The following is a 20,491-nucleotide window of genomic DNA, read 5'->3' as shown; positions in this document are numbered from 1 at the left end:
CCCCCTTTTCCCACAGAGGGCAAGAAAAGAGGGGGTTCAGAACAGCACAGCAGGCCACCACCATGGCATAGAACCTCTGGAAGGCTGCTGGACCTCCCCACTGTAGGAGCAGGACTGGACGTGGGCTGCTTGCTCTGGGTTGATCTGGTAAGCTTATACAATGTCCAGGCACAGTGTGGCAAAAAGACTCGAGACAGGGAAGAACCTGGCCTGGGCAGCTTACATCTCAGGGCGCAGGTGGACATGCCTGTGTGCGTGCGTGCGCGTGTCGGAGGGGCAGGGATGGATGGTGGGGAGGCTGAGGACCTGAGCTTTAGGCCTAGAGAGGAAGTGCAAGCAGAGTCTCCTCTAGAGAGATGAGTAACAGACGCTTGGGACAGCCGAGAGAGGGCTCACCCTCCCTGAGAGTTACCACATGCCAGGCACACTGCCGAGACTGGAGTTCATGGATTTGAATGCCCACACACTAACCCAGAGGTGGCTGCTCTGATTTCCATTTTGAAGATGAAGACACAGGGGTCAGGAATGCTGGGGGACTTGCCCTCACAGCTCCCATCTGGAAGGGCAGGGATCTGCACGGGTGGCCCGGGGGGCGGGAAAGGGGTGTGAGGACAGGGGTGAGCACGATCAGTCCTTCCATTTCTCTACCACTGCACTCCCAAATGCAGACCAGGGGCAGCTCTGCCCTCCTGCTGGCCTCTCCCCATGACTTCCTGTGCTTCTCACCCTCAGACTCATGTCACGTGCATCTCTGCCACCTAAAGTGACTCTTTTTCCATGTACTATTTCTCAGTTCATGACTTTACCAGCCACCTGTCATCCACCAAACAGAGAGCGGGAGTCAGCCTGGAGTCTGCCCTCGCCCTCCCGTCCCTGCTCTCTCCCCGTTCAATAACCAAGCCCCATCCTTTTCACTTCTCCAATGCCTGCTTCATCTGTTACTGCGACTCGACTCTCCATGCTGCTACCATCATTCACGTCTTCATTTGAATTATTCAGTAGTCTCTGCACTGGTCTCGTGGCTTCCAGGGCCTCCCCACGACATCCATCTACTGAGCTGCATGGGCACTGGCGGTTCTCAAAGTGGAGAGGCACGGGCACCAGCGGTTCCCGAACTGGAGATGCGTGGGCACAGACCAGGGCTTTCGAACTTGAATGTGCATTACAATCTCCTAAAAAGCCCGTTCAGAGGCAAATTGCTGGTCCCCCCTCCAGAGTTTCTGATTCAGTAGGTCTGGATGGGGCCCCCAAACTTGGATTTTGGGCAAGTCCTGGGTGATGCCGCTGCTGGCTCAAGGACCAGAGTTTGAGAACCAGGGCTCTAGAACCTATTTCTACACCAAGGATCCAATCGTGGCACTCCTCTGCTTACAAAACTCCAGGGGCTTCCTACTGCCTTTAAAACAGAGCCCCAACTCCTCACGGTGAGCCTCACCACCTGGCCTAGGTGTGCCTTTCCGGCATCACCAGCATCAAGCTACTGACCTCCCTTCAGCTTATGAGGAGCCTACAGGGCACGACCCATGTTCCTTAAAGCTGTCAAGTATCTCAGACCCCGTGTCTGCCCACACAGTTCCCTGCCTGCAACTCTTTCCCCCCTGGTGCTTATCAAATTCCTACTTGTCCATCAAGGCCCAGCTTTACTATACCTCCCTTTCAGGCATCATATTGAGTTAGAATGACTATGGACTTTGATGTCAGACAGCCTTGGCTTTGAATTCCAGATCAATCCCTTGTTAGCTCTGTGACCTTGAATTAGCCTCTCTGCTAAGCTGGGGCCAACCTCAGTGTCTTCATTATAAGATGTGAATGATAATAGTTACCTTTTCAGATGGTTGTTAGAGAGGAACTGATCTATGACAAATGCCTGGCAAGGAGTAGACAGTCAGTAAACAATAGCTATTATTCTCATTAGCTCTGCTCCAAAGTCCTGCCTGGCTTCCTGGGGGTGAACTGTTACCCTTTTTCTCCATGTTCCCAAAAAGTTTTGTATGATTCTATTTTGCATATATCACACGTACGGTCTCGTTATTTTTTTATATACCAGGCCTCATTCCCAGTGTAGCTGGGGCCATGGTATGACTTATAAAAATTGATCCTCCCAGTAGATTTAGTGGGCACATGGTTTGGGCAACGGAAGGCATCTCTCTGTAGGAAGAGAATCTACAGGTAGATACGGGCCCAGACCACAGGACATGCTTGGTGAGTAGCACGAGGGCAAGGTTTCAGGCCCCATTCACTCCTTGTACAATATACAACCTGTACAGCTGTATTTGGAGGTTCTATGTATATGGCATGAGAGTTCAGTGAAAGTAAGAACTGTGTCTTACCAACCTGAAGCCACAACTGATGTGGAATCCACATATCCAGGGGCAGGTACTATTGGCTGAGGATGGGAATATATCAGCAGGGCGAGTAGGGCCCTGGCCTCAGGTTCAGGGATAGGCTCCTTACTCCCGGAGAAAAGGGGAGCCCAGGGACCAGGGTTAGCCACATGAGAGACTCGGGCTTGAAGAATAATCAGGAGCTGAATTACTAAAAGTGGGTGGTGAACGAGAACATACTTTGGGGACCAAGACAGAAGTTAGGTTCCTGATGCCGAACTGGAATTCTTGAAAGCTCTCTTTAGAGTCCAGAGCCTGCATGAGCCTGCAGGTAACACCTCACTTCTGCCGGGTGGGGTAGGCAATCGGGACAGGAGGACCCTCAGAAGATGATAAGATACCATTTCCTATAGCTTCCTTCCCCACCCCTGCCCCAAATCAATGCCCTGCTGCCTGTCTCTTCTGTTGAACAGCAGGCCAATCTCTTGCGAGGCTTTTAGAGATGCCTTAATTAATACATTTCCATTTCTTTTGCAGATCCCTCACTCCCCTTAACGGCTGGCACTCTGTGGGGAAGGCAGAAATAATTCCCAAGAAGTGAGCCTTCTGACAATTTCCCGGGCTGCTTCTAGACGCCCATGGGGTTCGGAGGAGTTCCCAGTCTGAAGCGGCTGACGTAGCCGTGAACACGGCCGAACTCCACCCCCCCGAGATGCCCACCTCCACTCCTGTCGTGGAAGAGAACCACCACAGGGATCGAAGGACGGGAAGACCGAGCCCTGGGGTCTTTTCCTGAATCTGGGCTGAACTTCTCTGGCCCTCACGCTCTCAAAGCCTGCTTTGGGGACATAAAGATTTAAGCCGTTCACCTTCAAAGAGGATGTACGATGTCATTACTTGGGCCTGCCCGGCTCGGGGCGCCCCTGGCCATGTACTCACATCTCTCGTGGCCACACTGGAGCAAACATTTCTTTGATGTGCCCATACCCCCCCTACTTCCACACCACCTTGACTGTAACCTTTCAAAGACAGAACGAAATCTGGTCTGCTCTTTGACCCCAAGCCCCTAGCACTGGGATCTACACACAGGAGGTGTTAAATTACCTTCTGCTGATTCAGACTATTCAACTGATAGCCTGGTTTTCTAAGCCTTGGGTTGACAGCTGGGGTGCCATTAAGGGATGGCATCAAAGGATGAGGGATGAGCTCCCTAAGTTTATGCAAGGAATACTTAGCGCATGGCGCCTTGTTCTGCAGGATTCGAAGGAACTGTTTATTAATGCTTTGCTGTGTTCCAGGCGCTGTGTTAGGTGCATAAAGATGTCAAGATGAATAAGATACTGTGCTTGCCCTCAAGGAGCTGCCAGTCTTCCTTCCACGAAGAATCCATCCTAGCAACCCCCATTCAGAAGTAATTCCTGCCTCCTACACTGCTCTTCAAGTACGATGTAGTTTACACTTAACCCGTATAACCTCGTGTTAAAATAATTTCTGCTTGTCTGCCTGCCCTTCTAGCCGAAGAGCTCCTAAAGGGAAGGGACCTGGTTTCAAATCCTAGCACTCCTGGGTGTTGGCCTCTCTGGGGCTGTGTTCTTAGTCTGTAAAAAGGAAGCAGTTACCATAACACTCACCCCCAGGATAATCGGGTTGAAAATATAAGCGTCAGCCAAGCATCCCTCTCCAGCCGGCCACTCAGAGCGGTCTCCCTTACTGCCATTCTCCTGGAGCAGTCTATTCCTTTCTCCCCATTATTCCACCAAGTAGACAGGGAGGAGAGGAAGACTCGGCCAAAGCCATTCCCAGTTCCAGTCACCAGTCCTCACGGGCCCCTTACAGTGCAGCAAGACGAGCTCCTATACAGCGTCTGGCTCTTGACACTCCTACTCTCTTTCTCTCCTGGGGGCTCAGCTTTGAACTAAGCAGAGATGTGACCAAGTGTCCGGAGCAGAGGAGACACACACAGCCAAGGGGAGCGAGAAGAAGGAGAACATCTGAAGGCTTTGGCAGAACCCTCTGCTGAATCTGGGGGCTCTCCCTGATCCCGGCCTGTGGCTCTGCAGCCCCAGTCTTATGGGGTGCATGCAGGGTGCCCCTGAACGGGGAGAGGGAAGCAGTCACGAAGGTAGACAGGAGAGCCCCTCTGCCTTGGTGGCTGCCGATACTGTCCTGTCCGAAGGACGGGAGTGTGGCTGCAATCTCAAAACCACTTTACTGGCTTTTTATCAGGTAGGTAAAAGGAGGTGCGTGGCCAAAAGGCGGCTTTGAGAACTGGAAATGAGACAGAGTGGTGTAAAGGCAGGCACTGCTGAGAGGGAGGGCGGAAGTGGCTGCGGCCCAACATGCGGTCCAGTGCTCTGGCCCTTTTCTTCTCAAGGACAATGGTCTGTGAATAATGAGCCAGACAAGTGGATTTCCTCCCTTCCCAGGTCTCTGGGAGCCGTATGCCAGCACTGCTACAAGACATGCCTCCCTCACAGTGCTCTTCCAGAAAGGACCTTTCCCAGAGTCAGGCAGCCATCCCTCTTCCCCTGGGAGGCAGGGTCCCGAACCCGCGCTTAGAGGCCTACAGGAAGGGAAGCCCACTCCATGCCACAGGTCCTATAATCACATGCTGAAATCCCTACATGTCGCCATCTTTTCCTGGGCATTGTCCTCACCTCGGGGCCCCCTCCCGTCCACCTAGATCACGGGGCAGCTCTCTAGTGAGTATGCCCACATCTGGTCTTCCCACTTCCAATCCATTCCCCTCTCTCCTGCCACAGGAACCTTCGGGAACCAAAGCCAATTATGCCACTCCCTTCTTTGAGCAAAACAGACCACCTTGCTCTTCAACAGCTCCCCCGAGTCTTCTGGACACAGCCTAAATATCCAAACACATAAATCCGATCACAATGGGCCCCTGCCTACAGCCCTACTGTCCTCTGCTCCTTCCCATATCCGACTCCAGCCACACAGAACCACTCACCTCGCTCAGTCTGTATCTCAGCCTTTGCTGCATCTAGAATATTCTTTTCTACCAAGATGATCCTTCTCCATCTTCACTACGTCCTTTCCTTGGTGAGCCCTTCCCTGCTCACACGTGCCCATACTTCTACCAGACCTGCCCCTGCCCCTCACTACCCACCTGACCTTGAACAGGTTCCTTATCTGCTTTGTGACTCAGTTTCCTCATCGGCAACATTTGGTTGTTGTGAGGACTAAATGAGTTAATACAGTCAAGTGCTTAGAAGAGTGCCTGGCTCATAGGAAACAATAAATGTCAGCCATTATTATTATTACCACCACTATTAATACAGCATGTATCACCCTGTACCATAATTCTTGCTTTACCTGTCTGCCTCTTAGAGTAGTTGCTGGACTCCTTACTGGCAACTGTTCACATCCAAATAGTGCTTGTCAGAGAGTGGGCACTTTGATGAATGAATGAATGAACCAACCAATCAATCAATGAGTCAGTGAATAATCATTGAAGCTCATCTCCTCCTGATTTGAGTAAATTCAGAAACCAGGCCTTGAGAGTAAAATTCTCCCTCAGCTTAGCTGTTGCATGGGGGGGAGGGGACGGAGAGTTGAAGACTCAATTTTAGCCCCTGGATTGGTATCCTTCTTTAAAGAATAGAATTCTATGACCTATTTGCAGTTAAAATAGTCTCTGGCTTCATGGTGAAAAGTAATCCCAGGGGACTCGCTGTGGTATTTTTTTAGTTCAGCAAAATGTCTCTGGACAACATTCCCAGTGGATCGAGGCCATGTACGGCCCACCCCACCAGGTCCCTGGCAAACTCACTCCACAATCCTTTCTCAAAGGGGCCCAGCAGGGGAAATGGAATGAGGCATTTCAGCTTCATTTACACTTAATTCATCAAAATGTCACTGGTGAGAGCCATTTGATGTCAAAGGCTTATGAGCCTTGGTTCTAAGCCTTCCAAAGCCCTTTCCCCTTTGAACCTAAATGTGCCATTCTGCCAACATGGTGTTGAATGCCAAGAGGGTGGTTGGCTCTGAACTTTGGAGCTGGAGGCGGACTCTTTCTCTTCCTGAATGTGCTTTTGAGCTGGGTCCTGGGGATACGAAATGCAGTCTCTCCCCTTCCAGGATACCAGTTCTCCCGGCTTCCGGACCGACAAGAATGCCTCACCCACACTGGGTGAGAGAGGAAGGGGTCCTGGAGGTCCTCTGCCCAGCTCTTTCACTTTCCGGATGAAGTGTCACCCCTTCATGGGCCAGAACCAGATCTGGGGACCAAGTCCCGGGCACCCTCCAAATCCTCTGCCTAGAAGGACATCTCCGAAGTGAATGACAACTGTTGCCATTCCAGCGAGGTGGGGTCGTGTGCCGCGGTGAACTACTAGGACTCAGTGCCTAAGCCTGACACTGTTCTTCCACCACTCGCTGGCTGTGGGACACTGGGAGAAACATTTTGTACTTCTAAGCCTCAGGTTGCTTATCTATAAAATGGGGATAGTAATACCTACCTCACAGAGCTGTGGTGAAAGGTAAAGAGTGAATGCTCGTGCAAGTGGTTTCAGACCTGAAATCACTGCACAAACGTAAGGCATCACTGAGACAGCACCCTGGACAGAGACACCCCTGACTGCATGGCTTCCCAGCTATCCACTGCCATGGGAAGAAGTTCTCGAGTCTTGGTGAGGACTCCAAACCGCCACCCCCCACCCTGTATTCCTTCCCAGGCCTTATTCTCAGTTCTGAACTCTGAGCAGCCCTTTCCATGGTGAGTTCATTTTAAACAGCCCACCCCTCCGCTCCACAGCTCCCTCTAGCTACAACCCCCTCATCCTGCTTTCCCACAAAAGCTAGGCTTCTTTAAAGACCATTCCACCAGCACTGACCGTGGCCATCTGATCTCAGTCCAGCCACCCACTGAGGCTGTTCTTGCCAGTGACTTCTGTACTGCTAAAACTGAGGAATGCTTTTCTGTACTTCCTTTTGAGGGCTGCAAAACGTCTTTATATCCATTTTCTTTCCATGGCCTTTAGCAGCCTCTTGAGCATGTGTTTTTCTCCTGGATGATTCTTTCCCACTCATGGCTTCAGCAGCTACCTCCTATTCATGGGGCACTCTAGAAGCTACAGCCTCAGTGTGCCAAGTCCACAGTAGCCAACTTTCTGCTGAACACCTCTACCTGGACATCCAAAAGGCATTTCAAAGTTCCCAGTTCTAAAACTAAATTCATCCTCCCTTTTCCTCCCACACCTGATTTTCTCTTGAGTTTTCTACCTCAACGACTGGCACTATCATCCACCTCAATGTCCAAGTTAGAAGTCTTGGAGTCTTCTTACTGTATTCTTTCTCTTGCATGGTCCACACTCATTTGGCCCCTGAGTTCTGATGATTGATCTATTAAATAGTTTTCAACAGGTTACAAAACAGTACATCCACTATGACCCCATTGTTACTTGCGTAAAATATATATATTTGTTAAGAAATCAGAAGGGATGGTAAACTAAAATGTTAATCAGGGGTACTACTGGATGGTGGAATTGTATGTCATATTTTGTTTTTTAAAACATATATTTTTAAAAAGATTATATTCTTCTGTATAAAAGAAAAACTGTTACCTTTCAGATAGCCTTTGAATGTGTACCTTCTTTGAACTCCCAAGTTACTTTTGGTTCTCATTATTTCTTGTGACAGTAAAGCCTTCTCCACGGTTCCCCTGCCTCTGTCTTGTCCCTCTCCGCCCCCAGCCGTCCATGCTCCACATCGCCGGAGGACACCTGGGCCCTTCATCAATGACCACTGCTCAGTTCCTAGCCTCATTTCCCACCATGACCTGTTTTGGGTATTCTAACCTAAGAGGGGAACGATCCATGCACCTTCAGCCTAGGATCTCATGCTCCTTCCTCCTACACGCTCTTCTCTCTCTACGTCCCTTCATGTCTGGCCAACCTCTCTTCATCTTTAAAGATTCTGGTCAAGCACCACCTCCTGCAGGAATCTCTCCTAGACATCACCAGCAGAACTAGGAGCCTGTCCTCCAGCCCTCTCCCCATACCCTGCTTTTCCCCATCACTGTCTTTCTCATCGAGATTTCAGCCAACTGTCCCCATCAAAGAGTGATCTGGGACCTATCTCATTCATCTTTGGATCTGAATGCCTCGAACCATTTCAATGAAAACTCTAAATAAACTTATTGGAGTGATACAGGAAGCCCCCTGAGACTGTTCCTGGCGTACCTCCTGCTTCACACTGTTCTAGTCCATCCCCTCCTCTCTGCCAAGTACACCTCCACTGACACACGCCATCACTGTGGGCAGGCACGTTGCGGGCTCGGTGGGGAAGGCTCTGACTTGGGCAAAACAAATCCAAACCCGACAGCCTCCCCAAATAGGCATCCTCATCTCCACTGCTCAAACACAGCACCGGGGTGAGAGGCCATCCACGTGGTCCAGTTGATGTGAATTCACTTGTCACTCCAACCACACTCCCACTTGTCATGGGATTTGTGCCAAGAGACAGATTCTGATGATTTCTAAACAGATGCAGTAAACATGCTCGAATGCACTTCTGCAACTAATACGCCATGTGTCTGGGTCCAAGGGCCTTGGGTAAGCAGGTGATAATGGACATGAACTTGGAGGCTCTAGAACACCCACTGGAGATGGTGCACACCTCTGTACTTCTCTCCATATCACTCACACATGCGGGAAGCTGCTGTGTTCTTCAAACTCTCTAAAGGAAGAGATTCCTTAGCCAGGTACCAGTGTCCCGTGTGTGGGGTGTGGTCCCCCTTTATGTCTAGCCTTCTCTCCTGGGGTAGTTCTGGTTGCACTCGCCTTGCCGGTTGTCCAGGGAGAGCTGGTGGGCAGCCCTGTACACACACCCACTGGGTGCCTCCCCCTTTGCACACTCTCTTCCCCCAGAGCTGCACAGGTCTGCAGGACGAGCCCTGAGCCCTGGCACGGAGACACTGGTGCAGGACCGCGACACCCCCACGAAGAAATCTCACGCTTACCCTGGTGTGGTGCTGTGAACAATCATTTTCACTCTTAGCACTCAACAGATGACTGGCTTAGTTTCATTTTCTGTATGGGGGAAGCCAATCTCCTTGAACAAGAAGGGGGTTACTGGGACACAAGCTGCTGTACCTGAATGAGCCTAATAATAATCACTCCTGAGGGTGCCTGGCTGGCTCAGTTGGTAGAGCGGGTGACTCTTGATCTCCGGGTCGTGAGTTCAAGCCCTGTGTTGGGCCTAGAGCTTACTTAAAAAAAAAAAGAAATCACTCTTGGTCCAAACCAGCTAATGCTCGCCTCCGGGTTCCCCCAGCCACGAGGACTTCTGCTCAGTGTTACCCGTGGCCCCAGGCAGGTGGCCTGACAATCCGTGGCACCTTCTATCACTGCCTTGGTGGCTGGGGCCCTGCCACCCTGGCATTCCACTCTCCCGGCTGGCCCGGCCCACCTTCTGCTCCTCCTGACCCTTTGTGTAGCCTCACCTCACCCCTTATTCCCATGCCTCCAGCCTCCCGCCCTGAGGCTTCCTGGGGCTGCTGGGATGCAGGAGTGCGCAGGGCCTCCCGGGAACCAGGCTGCATGGGCTCGTCCAGCCGCAGGCAAGGCCGCGGGCAGGGAGGTGGGTCAGTGTCTCACGCCCAGCCACTGTGGCTTGCTCTAGGGGTGTGTCACTGTTACCTCAGGATCGGACTTCTCTGAAGGAGGCCCCAGGGTTCTGGGGCACAACCCAGAAGCATAGGGGAGGTGACACTCCATGGAGTGAGCCTCAGCCAAGGGGAAATGAGACTCAGCACATCTGGAAGGGGATGAACTGAAACTGAAGCTCAGGTCTGTCTAGCATCAGGATCTGTGTCCCCTGAGACCATGAGCGCTAAAGTCAGAGAGACCCGGGCTTCAGTGCTGACTCTCCACTTACCGGCTATGTGATCTTTTAGCCTCTCCGAGCCTCGGCTTTCTCATCTGTAGAAGCGACAGATTTAGGGGTGGTGGGCTCGGGAGTTTCTTCCAGGTGGGACATTCCAGGGTCTGCTGTTGCAGCCTCTAAAATGTCCCCGTGTGACTTGGGGAGGAGGTCATGCCAAACAGATCGAGGCTTTGGGACTAACTTTAAACTGAGGGGAACATCTTGGCAGACATATCAAGGCGCCGCACCAAGGGAAGGTGGGGTCCCAGCAGCGCCCACTCTTGCCCAGGACCAACCCCAGTGGCATTCAGACAGACTCCGGGCTGGAATGCTCTTCCTATTCTTCCGACACCGGCCCCGACATCACTTCCCAAGGGAAGCCTTCCCACCCCTGCCCCCTTGCTTCTCAAGACTGGATCCCACCGCCCTCAGATGCGTTCTCATAGCTCCTCCGAATGTGCCTCCCTTGCACTTATGGTGGAAATTATATAGTAATATGATCCTTCATCAACATCTGTCTCTCACTGGTAAGATTCATGGGGGAGTATCTTGTCCGCTTTGGCCCCACTGTATCTCCAGCATCTGGAATAGCAGAAGGTGTATAATAAATAGTTATGGAATTAATGGTTTAATTAACTAATTAATTAATATTATCTAGCCAAGTCTTGATGAGACCAAAGCAGCAGTGTTTTGGCTTGAAAGACGACCTGGGATGAATTTCAAGATCCCTGGCTGATGGCCTAAGTCATTCGGTATGGAACTGCGTGTCCTTGAGCCCCAGACTCCTCCCCTCTCCCTGCCAGCCCATGTCACAGCTCCTTAAGGGGCTGATAAGGGGATTGGCTCTACACCAACTCTGGCATCCCTGAAGTCACCCTATCAGTCACCAGGCAGCCCAAGGGGGCTGAAGAAATGGGCTCAAGGTGACCACATCTGTCGGGAAGAGGAGAAGGAAAAGGCTCAGCAGCTTAGCTTTCTGGGGTTTAACCAGTGGGCTCCACCGTGAGATGCAAACCAGAAAACTGTTCCAGGAGGGGCTCTGGGACTGAACAGAGGAGAGACACTTCCTTTTGTGCTGCAGCAAGGGCATCGTCAGCAGGGTGGGCTCGAGTCTCAAAGAGAGCAGACAGCTCTTGGAAGAAATCACTCTCACCCCCTGCCCTTGTGAGATGCTCCCAGAGCTCCTTCTAGGCCTTCTGTTGATTGATCAGTCCTCTCTGGGCGAGCCTCTCCCTGTGAGCAAGGCCTCACTTCGGAATCAGCTCGCCCTGGAGCATCCACAGTTCTCTGCATGAGTCTCGCCGTGTACCCCACCAGGTCATTGCAAATGCTGTCTATCCTGCCAGGCAACACTTTCTAAGCACCCCTCCTCCTCAGCTCTTAAATATCTTCCCATGCTCCTGTCCAGATAGAACATTTCACGATGCACTGCCAAGGACTGCTTTTTTTAACAGCCTGACTAACGTTTTTATCCTTCAAGACTAGGACGGCAAAAATTTATCTCATGTCCCACGTGTGGCATGTAGGAAGGGTTAAAATCATATTAATTCTAGAGATCAAGGGCAGGGGGAAAAGAAATAAAAAAGAAGGAAGTAAAGAAAAGAAGAAAGCCAGGCTGAAGGGGAGGGAGCTGTGGAGGGAGGGAGCATCAAAAGGAAGGGGGCAAGGAAGGGCCTGGACTGAAGGATACCTTTCTTGGTGACATCACAGTCCAGCTGCGGTGGTGGGCGGCCGTGCGAAAGAACGTGGGCCCTGGTGCTAGACAGATCTGGATTCAAATCCCAGCCCCCATCTCATATAAACCTGCGGCTTCAGACAAGCCATTCAAGCCCTCTGAGCTTCAGATGGCTCGTGATGGCTCGTTTGTAAAATGAGGGTAACAACTAGCTAAAAGGTATGTTTAAAGAGGATTAGAGATAATGTACGTAAAGCACCCTGCATGTTGGCATTCAGAAGGAAGCTGGAGGAGCCCTGCAGGGGCTCCTTCTGCACTTGGAAAACACAGAGGGGGAGAGGGCTTGGTTCAAGGTCACGCTAAGGAGCCAGGTTGGAGCTCTCGGCAGGGAGTGTCTGCCAGCAGGACCTGACCACAAAAACTCGGTTATAGAAACATGGACAGTGAATCAGGAATGATTTAATTAATTTTTACAGGTGTTAATAGTGTGTACCAAGAAAACAAGAGATTTCCCCCTGGAAGAACTTTCTCTATCCTTGCTCTAACCCAACAGATGACTGACCTTCTGTGATGCTCACCTGCATTTTAACCAAGTCCCTACATTCACCCTGGAAACCTACAGCCTGTCCAAGTGCACCTTGGCTCTGGGTCTGTGAGAGCACATTAACAAGAGCAGGCAAGAAGACAAAGAGCAACAAGAGAACCGTAACCATGACCAACTGCTCTGACAGTGCAGCCCTTTCCCCCTATTATTTTACCATATCTCCCCCGACGGCACCTCTCCAGTGTCAAAGTCAACGGATGTGGTGCGTTCTACCCTCTCAGGCCTGTCCAAGCTCTGCCAGGGGGTGCTACCGAGCAGTGAAATAATCAGAACACACAAAAGCACCAGGCTCCTCCAGAAATGGACCCCAAACCCTCAAATCCATGTTGACTGGTCAACACCTCCATTGCACCTGGGACGGGTGCTGAGCTGGGAGAGCCACAGGGCAGGGATCACGGTGGTCTTCTTCACCGATGCGTACCACCAATGCCTGGCTCGGAGCCGACTCAGAAACGATGTGCACAATGAACAGACAACTACATGAAAAATGCATGATTGCCTGAATACGTGGATGCTTTGTGAGCATACGCCACAACCCTAGGCCCTTCCCTCTCCCTCCCCAGCCCACCTCCAAGTCCAGATCATCTGCCCTTTCCTTACCCTTGCGATTAGCTCCCCGACCATTCCCGTCCAAGTGCCGTTGGCCTCAGGAACACCGTACACGCCATCCCCGACCAGGCGGATCTTGTAGTTGAACCGGAGGATTTCTGCCAGCTCCTTGAGCATGTCCACACAGAAGCCCTCATAGCGGTCATTGCCTTCCATCTCCTGGTGGTTCCCCTTCAGCATTAAATACGGGTTTTCCTGCAGCAAAACTGGGCAGCTGTCATTCTCATCTTAGCCCTGGTGTCTCAGCCACGAGGGATGGGGGTGCCAAGGCAGAGGTTGGGGAGGAGGGGGGAGGGGCAGGGAAGTGACTCGGGTGACGGGGGGGCTACCCTGGAGGTGGCAAGGAGCTCCCCTCCCGACCTCCAGGCACTTCTCTTACCAGGAACACACAAGGGTCCCAGTGCACAGAGGGTCGAGCTGAAGCCCTTCCACCTTGTTTAAGGTCATCATCTGACCTCACCCCCCCATTCCATCCCTTCCCTTTTTCCTTCCTTTTGTCTCCTGCACGCAGACCTATCACAGCGCATCATGAGATACTAGGTTACTGACAACATAGCAGGTGGGGTAAGAACACCCACTGACCAACTGCAACCCAAAGCAGAGCACGTCAAGTCATGAGAACTCCAGGAAGAGGGGTGGGGCTCTCTGGTGAAATGTCCAGAGAAGGTTCCATGGGGGAGGCAGAACCCAAGCTGGGCTCCAGAGGGCGATGGAAGATGGACAGAGCAGGTGTGAACGGAGGCACCATAGGAAGGGGAAACGCAAGACCTAGGGCATGATCCTGAGTGAGAAGGAGCATGGCCTCTTCAGGGGACAATGGATTCTCCATTCAGCTGGAGCATATGGGGTGGCTGCGAGGATAAATTAGATGACTTAGGGTCCGATGGGCCTTGGAAGCCAGGACAAGGTGGACGCACATCGTACATAGACAGTAGGGAAGTGGGGAGGGTTTGCAAGACTTAAGGGTTAAAAATATCAAACCATAAGACAGACATCTGGGGGTGAGGGCAGACTCTCTCCTGATGTGAGCCACTGAGTCCTGAGCCTAGTTTGGCTCAGGTTGTGGTGCTGGGAGTTGGAAGAGACGCTGAGAGGGTCAGGCTGGACAGCAGGGTGGGTGTGGGGTGCAGAGGGCAGGGGCCCTCACGCTGGTGGAGCATGGGTGAATGACTGAGGGTGGCATCACCGCTCACAGGGGACGGTTTGGAAGGGAAAAGGATCTGGAACATGTTGAATGTGGGGTGCTGGTAGGCTATCCAGGAGGAAAGACCTGGCTGAATGCTTAAACTGGGGAGTGAGAGCAAGGCTGGGCCAGGGCTTGGAGGACTCTGTAAGGAGGGGATGGCTGAAGCCACAGGATGCGTGAGGCCACCGAGGGGGAAGCACTGGGGGAGGGCAGAAGAGGGACAAGACCCTCTTGTCCCTTGCTTACACCGTGGGAAGATGAAGAGTAGCCATAGAGGAGACAAAGCAGAAGCAGCCAGAAAAGCTGAGAATCAGGAGAACGTGGCCATGAAAGCCAAGGAGGAAGGAGGCTGGGGAAGGAGCGTGCAGATGTTCCACACAGAGATGAAGCAGGGCTGTGAAGGGGCACCTGGGCCAGGTGTCGCCGGCGATCCTTCTGGGGCAGGTTCAGTGGGGCTGGCAGGACTCTGCAGGAATGGGGAGCAAATGAGAGGTGCACGAGAGAAGGGACCAGAATTCTGAGAAGTTAGGGGATAAAGGAAGGCAGGAAGATGGTCTGTCCTCCTGACGGCTACCAGCCACGTCTTCCTCCAGCTTCAGCTCCCCACCTGCAAACCACTGACACCACGATTTATGATCCCCTAAACTGGAGGGTAGCTGGGGGAGGGGGCAGACGAGCGTGGGTGAGGGGGTGGAGATGGTACTGGAGGATGGGAGGGACCCGGGTATATTTGTAGGCAGAGGGGGAGGAATCCCGGGGGAAGGAGAGATTAGCAAAGGAAGAGAAGTGCTAGCTGGTGCAGCAAGGTCCCAGGGATGAATGGAAGAAGACAGGGCCAAGGGGAGAGCGATGCTGGGAAGTGGGCCTGGAGGTGAGGTGGAGAGATGGATGCACGTGGATACAGAGAGGAGGGGAGGGGGCGGAGGGCAGGGAATCCTGCCCACATTGGCAGCTGAGGTCGGGAGGTTGACTGCAGAGAGGGAGCTGGGAGCAGCGATTGCAGGGACAACCGGGCTTGGGACAGACGTGAGGTGGGAGGGCTGAGCATCACGGTGGAGAACGTGCTAGAAGCTAAGGGACGGCTGAGCATCATGGTGGAGAACGTGCTAGAAGCTAAGAGACGGCTGAGCATCACGGTGGAGAACGTGCTAGAAGCTAAGAGACGGCTGAGCATCACGGTGGAGAACGTGCTAGAAGCTAAGAGACGGCTGAGCATCACGGTGGAGAACGTGCTAGAAGCTAAGAGACGGCTGAGCATCATGGTGGAGAACGTGCTAGAAGCTAAGGGATGGCTGAGCATCACGGTGGAGAATGTGCTAGAAGCTAAGAGACGGAAGTGCTGAAATGCTGGTTTGCTGAGCTCATGCTGGGCTGGGGAAGATGGAGAGTCAGACAGACCGGAGGTCATGAGGGGATGGTATGGGAGAGCGATTTTGTGGGTGTGAAATGGGAGAGAAGAAGGCAGAAGGTTGTGTGTCAGGGAGAGGGAGCTCTGAGTCGAAGGTGATGTGGTTCTGCTTCATGACCAAGTTCACTGCCGTGTCAGTGAGATGGGCTGGACTCTGCCTTCCATACATGCTAGCCTCGGCTCAAGGGTTTCTCTCTGCCCCAAGCACTCTCCCTCCTCTTTTTCTGCTTAACCTAACTCACCTCTGTCCTTGGGACCCCATCACCTCCCCTGGTGCCTACTCACTTCTCAGAACTTCCGCTGCACTCACAGCCAGCGATGCACAGGGTCCAGTTACTCTCTAGAATGTGCTCCCCGGGAGAGCGTAAGTGGGGCCTGGATGGACCTTCTTTAAGACCCCCATCTGGCTCCAGCATTAGGCACTCGTGGACTGAGGGAACGGCGCTCAAATGGCCTTAGGGACAGGGCTTGGCTGGGGATCCCACCCCTGGACTGGCAACATCCCAACCTACCTTTAATTAACCCAACGAGTTTCATGAAATTCTTCTCCCCAGATACTCTCTACTCTCAAGTTAACATGTTGTAAATTCACTGACATGTTCAAAGTAAACATACGAAAGGCCAATCTTGGAAGGAGGAGGTGGGTGGGAAAGTCAAAAAGTCAGAAAGGTTGGGGCTCACCAGCACTTTGGAGTATGTGGGGACCGCGTGCTGGCCTGGAGCAGAAGTCCCTGTCCCGGCAAGAGCATTGGGAGAATGGAGGGGGTAAAGCAGGCAAAATGTTTTAACTCAGGGTCTGACGCAGGCTAAGTGTCCAGGGAGTGAGAGCTACTGCTAATTCTGTGCAAACACATCATTCACGTGTCCCAAGTGTACCCCCACAACAACAGGAGACAACAGGGATGTGTGCTGAGTTTTAAGGGATAAGTCATTCCGGATTAGGGTTTGCCAAGGATAACCCACAAATGGTCCCCGGGGACTAAATTAAGATAATCATTCCTGGTGAGAGTTATTGACTTATAGCAGCCATCTCAAACACACATGCACAAGACAAGATCTGGGTCTGAATTGTGCTTACCGTGTTATTAAATGTCACCTGACACAGAGGGGCCCTGCTGCCACCCTTCATGAACACGCATATGCATATGTGAACACACACACACACACACACACACACGTGCACACGTGCACATGCGCTCATACACACAGAGTCAGGTTGCCTTTCCCGGTCTAGTAACACAACCCTGTGGTCTCAGTGTCCCAGGTCCATGCCAAAGTTCTGAGCACTGTCCGAGTCCAGCCCCTGAGAGGGGAAAGAAATATAACCCAGCGCTGACCACACATCCCTCTCAAACCCTGCTTGGCTTTTAAGGGACATCCCCCTACCCTGTCGGAAGAAACTCCTTTATTCAAATTCTAATCATTGAGCTCCTACTTTGTGTCAGGAACCCCAATCTTTGAGGCACTCTCATTCTAGAAGGGGAGTAGGGTGGAAGCAAACATCTCTAACAGGAGAAATGCCACAGGAGAGGTGTGTGCAAAATGCTAGACACGGGGAGAGGGCAAGAGTCAGGTTAGGGAAGACTTCATGGAAGAAGTGACATCTCAACAGAGCTTGGAAGGGTGCACAGGCATTCCAGCTGGAAATGGGAATTAGGGGGAAGGGTATTCTGGGCTGAGGAAAGATCATAGGCAGAGGCAGGGAATGGCATGATACAGTGAGGAAATGCCGGGCAGTCCTGGACTGCCAGACCCCAAGCCACATGGAGCAGAAGCAGGTACGGCAGGCTGGGCCTGATCATGAGGGGTCTCTGTTCTAAATGCAGGGGTGGCGGGTCCTCCTTAGAAAGATCATGCTGACAAAGGGGAAGGGATTATGGGGGGTAGTTTGAGCAATTGGGAAGGGAGCCTCTAAGGAGGTCACGCCCAGGTGAAAGAGGGAAATGGGCCTCAGGTAGGTCATAGGCTTTAAGCAGGGAACAGCAGAGGTAGAGAAGCCAGCAGGAGGGAGGTCCCCGCCGTCCTGCTCGGCCAGGATGGCAGCTCTGAATCACAACGCCTTCACCCAGCTCAGCCAGGCTCTACCAGACCTCGGGAGGGGTGGTGGTGACACCACCAGCCTCCAATCTTTCTGGCATTTCCACGTTGGTTCAGACAGGCTAAGGCTGGAGCTGAGAGGGAGAGTGACCAAAACCCTGGGAGCTGGGACTGCTCTCTCCATCCTTTGCTCTGAGCATTCCCTCTGCCCAGAATATTCCCTCCCAGACCGCCGCTTGGCTCCCTCCTCCCCCAGTCAGGTTTCTACTTGGGATTTCCCTGGCTCAGTGGGGTCCACACGGACACCTGCGCTCTCAGCACCCTGACTCCCCTCCTCCAGCTCTGTCCATTCCTGGGCACCTACAACAATGCCCAGCATACAGTAGTGCCCCCCAAATATTCACTGAATAAATGCATGAAAATATTCAGTGACTCCATTTCCTACCACGAAGGGAAAACTCAACAGCGTGGCATCCAAGTCCTGAAGTCTTATGGGCCCAGCCCACCCTTCTGGCCTCCTCCTCTCCCTCCACCAAGGCCTAGTTCCTCGAGAAGCTGCCTTTTTTGGCACTTCCTAAACATCCCATAATGCTGTCCGTCGTTCATCTCTCCCTCCCCATCTCTCCCTGTCTTCTGGAGCCCGTCTCCAGTGTCCCTTCTTTTCTGGGGTTTTGCTGACCTTCCTGATGGGATGGGACCTCTCCCTCCTGCAACCCCCAGAGTGCTAGCTGTTCCCGTCTTTCCTGGCTCTTCCTGCACTCTGCCCACAGTAGATCAAGAATTCCAGTCTAATGTTCCTGTGCCCCAGGAGTTCACGAAGGTAGGGATGGAGGTCCCGGAGCTCTTTCATTATCTCAAAAAGGCTAAAGAAACAGACGCGTTGGCAGACCTTGCGCAATTTGCAATGATAAGGCTGAGGAGACTAACTAGTACATCAAGTCTCTGCTTTGGGCTGGAATTATATCAACGTGGCAACAGTGGTTATCTCCTGCTGATAAGACACTGTGCCAGGCCGGGAAATATGCTTGTGATTCGTTAAAAGGGGAGGGCGAGGGGAGAGGAACAAACTAATTATTGCTTAATATATGTAGTTGGGGTAATTGACAAATCTTCTAAAACCTGAGGTCTTCACAGGGGAGGAAGACCATGACCTTGGCCATGAATGCACTTGACCTGTGCCATCTACTAAATTATAACCTCTTTGAGGCTAGAGACCAAGTCTTACTCATCTTTGTGTGTCTGGGAATAAGCACAGTGCCTGACCCATGGGGAGAAAGGTTTGGTAACTGCTGACGAGAATTGAATCAAATAAAAAAGGCAGATGGTCCCTTGCTCTATAGATTGAGAACTTTCTTTTGACCATCTGGGAATGAAGAAACAGGCAATAAAAACCTACTGAGATTCGGGTATCTGCTGGGGGGGGGGCACGCATGTTATATGGGTATCTACTGCAGGGGTGCGTTTTATAACAATAGGCGCCAAGCGAGATAGGCTGTCGTGAAAGAGTAGGGGCCACCATGGTGGACTGGATCTAGCCCCCTGCTGGGCTTCTCCCCCACCCCCCACCCCCCGAGTCAGAAGGTCCCCTTCCCTGGGCCAGGCACAGCCACTTTGGCTGACCGGGTGCCCCTGGAAGAGGCATCCACAAACTGTGGTGTCTCTCTACTCCATCCCTCTTCCCCAGCTGCTCTGGAACTCATCAAATGTCATTTCCATATGAAACAGCAACTTGCGTTTAATTACACTGTCATAAATTGGCCTCGGTGCTGTGATTAGAGCTCCCATCTTGCGTTCCCTGGGAAACCTGGGTGCGCCTGGAGCTGGAGGAGGCACCCTGGGGAGCTGCAGCTGGGAGGCCCGGGACCCCCCCCGCTTACCAGGATGGTGGTGACAACCAGGGTGGTGTTGAAGAGACTGTCGGAGAGGTTGGAGGCGTGGAGGTGGCTGTCCATGCTGAGCCCGTCCGCCACGTGCCACTGGCCGATCTGAGGAGACACAGGAGAGAGGTCTGGGAAGAGATGGGGTTAGGAGGCGGCTGGGGAGCAGGGTTGCTGAGGTCATGTTCGGGCCTCCAGTGTTGGAAGGAGCCAAAAGGCCAGTCCCCTGCCTCTGGCTGGGGCCACACAGAAGCCGTAGAAGGAGGCTGGGATATGGAGTATGGAGAGGGGCTGGACGAAGGCAGCTTACTGTTTCATAGGGTTGAGGGGGGTCAGAGAAGATGGGGGGGACTGAGAAAGGAAGGAGAGACAGGGGTAATGACCCAGGAGAGGTGAAAGAGGAAAGCAGAAAAAATCAAGAACGGAATGCATTTCAGAGATGTTCACTCACACGGAAGGGAATGAAACATGGGGAATCACATTATCTTGAGTCAGGAAGGAGCCACAAAGCTCTTTTGTTTCAGCCTACCATCAGTAATTCTGATTACCTAAATAAGAATCAGAACGGTATAGTGGAGAGAACCGGCATATACTTGGCCCTTCAGTGAATGTTGCTTAGTGGTTCAATAGGTGAATGAACCGCAAGTGGGAAGACCCGGGTTCTCATCCTGGCTGATTCACTTACTAGCTGTGAGAACCTAGGCAAGTTACTTAAATCTCTCTGAATCACGGTTTCCCCATCTATCAGTGGGGGTGGTAATGTTTGCCCTCAGAGCCAACCGAGATCCTGGATGCACCAGTTTGATGCTAGATTATTCAGCCTGACCCAGGAGCATGGGTCTCAAATGCATAACCTCCAAAAATTGACTGACCCTCTCTGAGCATGTCTC

The 20,491-nt window shown here is 52.3% G+C and overlaps 1 protein-coding gene across 3 annotated transcripts in view; it reads right to left on the bottom strand.

The window, feature by feature from the left end:
- The window catches only part of GRIK4 (glutamate ionotropic receptor kainate type subunit 4), a 420,015-nt gene that overhangs the window by 59,689 nt on the left and 339,835 nt on the right, over positions 1-20,491 (bottom strand). For all 3 annotated transcript variants that reach the window (XM_027581034.2, XM_035723069.1, XM_027581033.2), the window contains 2 exons: positions 19,602-19,709; positions 13,085-13,288 (listed from right to left, as the gene is read on the bottom strand). In XM_027581034.2, the coding sequence (XP_027436835.1) occupies positions 13,085-13,288; positions 19,602-19,709 (312 nt within the window). The remainder of the gene's footprint in view (positions 1-13,084; positions 13,289-19,601; positions 19,710-20,491) is intronic.

The sequence above is a fragment of the Zalophus californianus genome, chromosome 11 (genome assembly GCF_009762305.2).
Source record: "Zalophus californianus isolate mZalCal1 chromosome 11, mZalCal1.pri.v2, whole genome shotgun sequence".
In the NCBI taxonomy this organism is placed as follows: Eukaryota; Metazoa; Chordata; class Mammalia; order Carnivora; family Otariidae; genus Zalophus; species Zalophus californianus.
This window is presented reverse-complemented; position numbering and strand designations above follow the sequence as displayed.